The sequence below is a fragment of the Marmota marmota genome, unplaced genomic scaffold, assembly GCF_001458135.2.
Source record: "Marmota marmota marmota unplaced genomic scaffold, marMar, whole genome shotgun sequence".
Lineage (NCBI taxonomy): Eukaryota > Metazoa > Chordata > Mammalia > Rodentia > Sciuridae > Marmota > Marmota marmota.
This window is the reverse complement of record NW_026000327.1, coordinates 3,497,102-3,504,631: the sequence shown is the minus strand read 5'-3', so window position 1 is coordinate 3,504,631 and position 7,530 is coordinate 3,497,102. Positions and strand designations below refer to the sequence as shown.

General features: G+C 52.3%; 1 protein-coding gene across 1 annotated transcript in view; it reads right to left on the bottom strand.

Annotated features, from left to right (window-relative positions):
* Positions 1-6,835, bottom strand: part of Prkx (protein kinase X-linked) — a gene marked incomplete at its 5' end in the record, with an annotated part of 24,574 nt that extends 17,739 nt beyond the window's left edge. The window contains one exon of the mRNA XM_015505241.2: positions 6,669-6,835. Coding sequence (XP_015360727.2) covers positions 6,669-6,835 — 167 coding nt within the window. The remainder of the gene's footprint in view (positions 1-6,668) is intronic.
* Positions 6,836-7,530: the final 695 nt, after the last annotated feature.

The following is a 7,530-nucleotide window of genomic DNA, read 5'->3' as shown; positions in this document are numbered from 1 at the left end:
TCCCCCCCCCCCCCCGGGGTCCCTTGGACACATCTGTCCATAACTCACAAAGTGCATTGTCCCACCCACACAGAAGCGCCTGGCAGGTATACAGTAGGAGCCGATCCCGTGCGCACCATGGGCGCTGCAGCTGTGCAGGAATCAGACTCGCCATAAGATGTGTCCCCTCGGGGCTGAGCATCCTCAGTCCGGGTCTCCGAAACCCCAAAGGCTATGGGGTCTCCAAAGTCTCCGCAGGACCACGGGGAGCCCGCAGCGCGACACTCTGCTCCGCGCAGCTGATCCCGGCACAGAACCAGGACAGGAGGCTGATGCATCCTCCACGACGTCTGTGCGATGCACAGGGACTCTGTGGGCAGACTCGGGTCTCATCCCCAAGGGGTCCAGGGATCCGTGGGGAGATTCAGAAACGCAAACGATGTGCAATCCTGAAACACGTGGCACCCCACTAGGACAGATGGGATGGAGCATAGAGAGATCAGGGTCAAAGGAGGCTGGAAACGGAGGCCCCAATCAACGGAGGCCCCAATCAAAGGCTGGGCAGAGAGGGCATGTTCTGGGCTCTGTGTGTGTGTATGCCCAGCTGATGGTGCCCTTGGGATGGACAGGGCAGGGCCAGCAACCGGAGGAGAAGTCAATGGAAAGTAATTAAAAATGGCGGCCACATGGGACCCAGGAGCTTGGAAGGACTCTGGGTAGGTCCCTGGAGAGAAAGGAGGTGGCCCGCAGGAAATCATGTGGCTTCGGTGACGTCAGAAAACGCCTTGAGATGTGTCCCAGGGTTGGAGACAGCGGAGCTGGAGCCGAAGGGACCATGACATTGAGAGAAAGGAAGTTGGAAATGGGTGGCCACATGGGACCCGGGAGATTGGAAGGGCCATTTATAAAATGGGGAAGTTGAAAGAAGGAACAGATTGGGGGTGAAGGCAGGGCAGGGAGGAAGTTCAAGGTCACATCTGTGCAGGAAATGACCTGAGTGTGTGTGTGGGGGTATCTGAGCTGATTGGTGGGCCAGCAGACTGGACGCGCAGGCTGGCCAAACTGTGTTCGTAGTATGGTGTCATAACGCCAAGACCACGTGTGTGTGTGTGTGTGTGTGTGTGTGTGTGTGTGCAGGTTTTTAAGTTCAGAAAAAAGTGTGCAAAGATCCATTCCAGGCTGTGTCAAATGGATATCTGGCATTTAGAGACAGCAGGAAAAAAAAGATAATCCCATGTGGCACGAGCAAAATGCATACGTCTTCTCTAAGTGGGGGAAATTTTATACACACCATTAAAAGCAAATAATTGAACACTACAATCAGGTCCATATCCACAAAAGCCCAAAGGAGACAGCAACCCATTTGCCTGTATGTGGATGAGCGGATAAACACAGAGGGATGTATTCATGCAGTGGAATATTATGCAGCTTTCAAAAGGAAGAGAATTCTGAAGCAGGGTCCAGGGTGGGTGAACCCCGGAAAAATCATACTCAGTGAATTCAGTCACACACAAAAGGACCAGCACTGCATGAGTCCACTCATAAGGGCTCTACAGAGTCATCAAGCTCAGAGACAGAAACTAGAATTGAGTAGTTGCAGGGGTTGCAGAGGGGAAATGGAGAGTTATAAGAATTCCAGTTTCACAAGTTAAAAATTTCTGATAGGCATGGCCCCATGACAGTTAAGAATATTCTTAAGGACACTGGACTAAACACTGTAAAATGATGAAGGTGGGAGGGAACAGTGGTATACCACTATAATCCCAGTGGCTCAGGAGGCTGAGGCAGGAGGATGAGAAGTTGGAGGCCAGTCTTCGCAACGTAGCGAGGCCCTAAGCAACTTAGCGAGACCGTGTCTCAAAATAATAAAAAGGGCTGGGGATGGGGCTCAGTGGTTAAGCACCCCTGGGTTCACTCCGCCCAAAAAAAAGAGAGCGAAAGAAAAAAGGCCAAGAAAATAAATGTTAAGATGCTACTCTTGATGACAATGAAATTTTTAAATTTAAAGAATGTGTCCATCTTAATTTTTGTCTCTGTGACCAAGTCTTTTTCAAAGAGTCAAGCAACAGAGAGAGTCAACATGAACAGTTAGCAAAGTGTGGGGACACTCGAGAAGTTCCCAGACTCAGGAGGGACCCCATAACCGCACCCCTTAACTGAGACCCTCATAATCAGTCCCATAACCACGCCCACTGTGGCCACACCTCACTGTGGCCACGCCCCAGCATAATTAGACCCATAAATCATATCCCACCATAACCACGCCCATCATAAGCCACGCCCACCGAGGCCACACCCCCACCATGGCCACAGCCCATGGTGACCGCAGCCCCACTATGACCAACCCCATAGTGACCATGTCCCACGGTAACCACACCCTAGTCAAAAACCACGCCCAGCTGTGGCCACGCCCCCACCACGACTTATTCCCATAGCGACCACACCCCCTACAACCAGCCCTATCCTGATCCTGTCCCACTGTAACCACACCCCCTAGCCATAAACCACGCCCCAGTGAGGCCACACCCCCACCATGACCACACCCACCGTGATAATACCCTGGTATAAGGAGCCCTATTGTAATCATGCCTCAGTGTAACCACGCTTAAGCCATAACCACGCCCACTGTGGCCACGCCCCCACCTCAATTACACCCCATTGTGGCCACTCCCCCATAACCACGCCCACCACAGCCACACGTTAGGGATAACCACGCCCCACTGTAACCACGCCTCCACCTCAATCACACCCAATCCGAACACTCCCCACTGTAACCACACCCACCAGGACCACACCTTAGCATAACCACGCCCCACTGTAACCACGCCCCGTAGTAAGCACGCCAATAGGCCCCTGTAACCACGCCCCTCGTGACCACACCCCTCTGTGACCACGCCCCTGCAGTAGCTGCCTGACCCTGGCCCTCTCCTCCTGCATCTCTAGCTCAAGGCAGGGCTATGGCGGAGGCTGCGCTGTCAGTCTTTCGTCTGCAAAGTGTGCATCCACGGCTCCCACTGCAGGTGCTCCTAATTACACACCAAACCAGCCTGTTTGTGGGTAGTCAGCTGACTAAAAAGTTGGTCACCGTTTCCCCACAACAGCGTGCAAAACTGCCCTCGAAGGAAGCAAGTGTGACCCCACCCGTTAGCCTCTGCAGCAACCTCTCCCTGCAACCAGACCTGCCTCTAGGGCCACCAGCCCTGCCCCCAGGAGACCACAGGCTGGCTCTCCCCGCACTGGCTCTGCTGGCCCCTGTGGCTCCCCTAAAACAAAGGCCCTGTCCACCTCTTGCTTCTCTTCTGATCCTAGGGGGTCACGGGGGCACCCACCTGTACTCCCAGCAACTCGGGAGGCCGAGTCAGGAGGATGGCAAGTTCAAGGCCAGCCTCAGCAACTTCGCCAGACCCTAAGCAACTTAGCGAGACACTGTCCGTAAATTAAACGGCGAAAAAAAGGGCTGGGGATGGGGCTCAGTGGGTCAGCACCCCTGGGATCGATCCCAGGTATTGCAAAATTATTATTTAAAAAAAGGGGGGGTCTGGGGACATGGCTCAGTGGTACCCTGTGGGCCCTGCCCAGCACTGAACAAAGACACTAAGCGATTCCTCCTGCAAAATGTGCCCATTCACCATCTGAACCCAGCTCCCTCGCCCAACCCCGCACAAACACCCCAAAACTCACTACACATCTCCTTATATTTGAGGTTTGGGGACAGGGATGGCTATTCTTGTGCCCAAACTGTTCTTTGCACAGAATGACCAAGGAGGAGAGACCGCTCCTGGCAGGTCTTTGTTTTTAACAAACAGGAAGAGCTCCAAACAGTCAGAACACGCAGATCTTTTCCTCCTTCCTTCAGGCTCAGAGAAACCGGAGGGTGGTTCCTCCAACGAACCTCCCCAGGACCCGTGAGGTCAGGAGCCAGACCCGGGTGCACGGACTCTAAAGCAAGGTCTTTCCTGGTCAGCAGGGACCCCTCCACTGCCCCTAATGCCCATCAGTGGGCCCACGAGCTGTCATTCAACCGAGAGCAGAAGATGTGTCCTGGGTCAACAAACATCTTGCTTCCAAGTAGATGACAGATTACTGTGGTCTGGATAAATGTCCCCCTAAGGCCATGTGTTCTAGAGCCCAGAGAGGCTGCTCCACCTTCTGCAATGCACAGCACAGCCCACCCCAGAGAACCCCAGCCCCAGAGGCCCACAGGGCAGAGGAGACCTGCTGGACACAGTCTCTATCATCCCTCCATCCAGCTGTTGTCTGTCTATCTATCTATCTATTTATCTGTCATCTATCTATCTGTCTACCAATTCTGTCTGTCCAGGTGGCTCTCACACCCTGGGTGGGGCTGCTCCTGGCTCCTGGTGTGTGGGGCCCAGAGAGGCTGCTCTACCTCCTGCAGCACACAGCACAGCCCACCCCAGAGAACCCCCAGTCCCAGAGGCCCCAATTGTGCAAACTCGATTCTGACCATGCTCTCATTGCACGTAGTTATAAAAAAAATGGAAGCAGAACTGGCTCAGCGCTCCCGGGGAGGGTGGAAATCACTTGCGAGGTGAAGCGACTGACTGTCGGGACAGACCTGGGTGGCACTTTGGAGTCCACACCTCCTTCGCTAGCGGTGCCATCCCACGGAAAACACGTGCCTCTTGGGATTTGGAATCACGACAGTCACAGCGCTGGCCCAACATGGGGTGCTCAGCCGAGCGACTCGTGGGGGGAATCTCTAAGGCTCTGCAGCACTAGGTGCACCTTGACCCTATTCTCAGACTCCCAGCCTCCAGGACCCAGGGGATGCGTCCATTTAGTTACGTCAAAGACATACACAGCCTGAAGAATGAGCTCTGTTGTGCTTTACAGTTAAAAAAAAGAAAGAAAGAAAATCCCAAATTGCCAGGCAGGATGGCCCAGGTCTGGAATCCCAGCGGCTCGGGAGGCTGAGGCAGGAGGATCGAGAGTTCAAAGCCAGCCTCAGCCAAAGCGAGGCCCTAAGCAACTCAGGGAGACCCTGTCTCTAAATAAAACACAAAACAGGGCTGGGGACGGGGCTCAGAGGTCAAGAGCCCTGAGTTCAATCCCTGGTAACCCCCAAAAAAAGAAATATTCCCCAAGTTCCGGAAAGGAATCCCATGGATGTGGGGCAGGGTAGTACCTTCTAGCTATTCCTCTTTTATAAGTGAAAATTGTGCTTCTGGGCAAGGACATTAGTACATTAGGATTTTAAATCACCACATTCTAAAGAGGATGCAGATTCCTATGGAAGGTGTCATAGTATTTCTCCCGCCTGGAGGCAACGTGTCACGGGCTTTTAACCAAAATTGGAATGTTCCAGAAGATTTGCTGAAGGTGATTTTCCCACTAAAAGGTAACACACCTGGCTGGTGCCTTCGGGTGGCCCCGAGACCAGGGGAGACGTGTGTATGCCGTGAAGTCAGAGGAGCACGTGGAAAGAGAATGTGTGCAGAAGACCAAGCCCAGGAGGTTACTGAAAAGAAGAACTGAACCCACTTCAATCTGCTCACCGCCATGAGGCTGAACCAAATGGAGCCTCCCAATGTGAGGCTTGCAACCTCCCAATCAGTGAACGAAGCAAACCTCTTTTCTTTATAAAGTACCCGGCATCCGGTATTTTGCTACAGTAAGAGAAAAATGGACCTAAGATAAGTGCGGAGGGTGCCTATTATGTGGGTGTGCAGGTACATCCTTGGGGAGGCATCTGGGAAAAACCAGCGTGGCCATTAACATGGCCAATCTGAACTGTCGACTTGATTGGATCAAGAGATGCTGAGGGTTAAGAGGCTTATGGGCGGTCAGTGAGGGTGTGTCTAGGAATGATGGGCGTGAATCAGGATCCATATAATCCAGGAGAGGAACATTACCAACATGGCGGACGGAAGACGTGGTTGCTGGGTGGAAGGCCCCATGGATGGGGAAAGAGAGACGCAGGCCATCTGTACCTTTGGCAAATGGATGGAAAAGACTCTTACTCTGTCCCCATGGTCTGGACTTCCATGTTGGACCCTGATCCGCAATGTGTTAGTAGTAAGAGGTGGGCCTTCAGGAGGTGACTTGGTCACCAGGGTGCCATCATTATGAAGGGAATTAAGCCTTATAAATGACTCCAAGGAAGGTCCTGCCCCTTCTATGCTATGAGGACCCAACAAGGTGGTGCCATCTTGGAAGAGAAGGAGCCCTCACCAAACACAAAATCTGTTGATCTTGGACATCCAGTCCCCAGAACCGAGAACAATAAATGAATGCATAATGGTGTTTATAATTAACCCAGTCTCAACCATTTTGTCGTAGCAGCCCATATGGACTAAGCCAAAGAGGAAGGATAGATTCATTGGGTAAAGGCTGGACCCATTCAACAGGAAGGAGGTCCAGGGTACATCTTAATGGAAATCTAAAAGATGATTGGAATTAATAAAGCCATTAAGATTTTTTTTTCCCATTAAGACATAGAATCCTAGGATGCTACATCCCCAGTCCTCTTATTATTTTTATTTTGAGATAGAGTTTTGCTAAGTTGCTGAGGCTGGCCTCCAATGTGCCATCCTCCTCCTTCGGCCTCCAGCCTGGGATTATATACATGTACCACCACGTCCATTTGGCTCAATCCATTTCTTCTAAGACAAGACCCTGGGGAATCCCAGGGTGGGTTAAGGGGGAAGGGAAGGCGAGGAACTCACAGCTTGACGAGGAAGGGGTGGTTGACTTCCATGAGGACCGACTTCTCGTTGTGAACATGCTGCTCCTGCTTCAAGCGGATGACCTCGGGGATGCTCATGACCTTGAGGGCAAAGTAGTTCTTAGCAGCCTTCTCTTTCACCAAGTGCACGCGCCCGAAGGTCCCTGTCCCTGGAGAGGAGAGAAGGAACATAAGCAGTCAAGTCTGTCCATGATGGTGAAGGCCATCCAAGGAATCAGTGGGGGGGATCTGGGACCTCCAAACAAATCCCACTGGGGTTGGAGGCTTGGTATCCTGGCTGATGTACCCAGGTGGTCACTGTCCCATAAAATCTGCAGGTGCATACACATATTACAGAGAGGGATAGAATCACCTGCTCCCAAATGGCTCTTTCACTTGGAGGGAAAGTGGGCGCCATTTTGTAAAAAACCATCCTGGAGAAACCATGCCCTCCCCCAGGTAGCAACAGGAGATAATAGCAAATCATTCCTCCAGCACGGCTTGCTCTCTTTTTCTTTCTTTCAAGAACTGTAGACAAATGCCCTTATTTCAAAAATCAAAAAATGCTCTTATTTCGAAATCCCACTTTGACCTTGAGGGCAAAGTAATTGTTAGGTTGGTGACCACCGGGTCACCAACTACGGCCCCACACTCCAACCAGATGCCCCATCCAGCATCCACCGCTCCCTTCCGGAACTCGCCGTGGCCCACCCCATCCAAAAAGAGAACCCCTCCTCTCCCTCCAGCTCTCGGCATCTTTGAGCATGTCCCCAACATTTGCGGGATGAGGAGGACGCGTGGGGTCAGCCTTCCCTGCAGCTTCAACAGGACAATCAGGTGACATAGGGCAGAAGATTGAAACA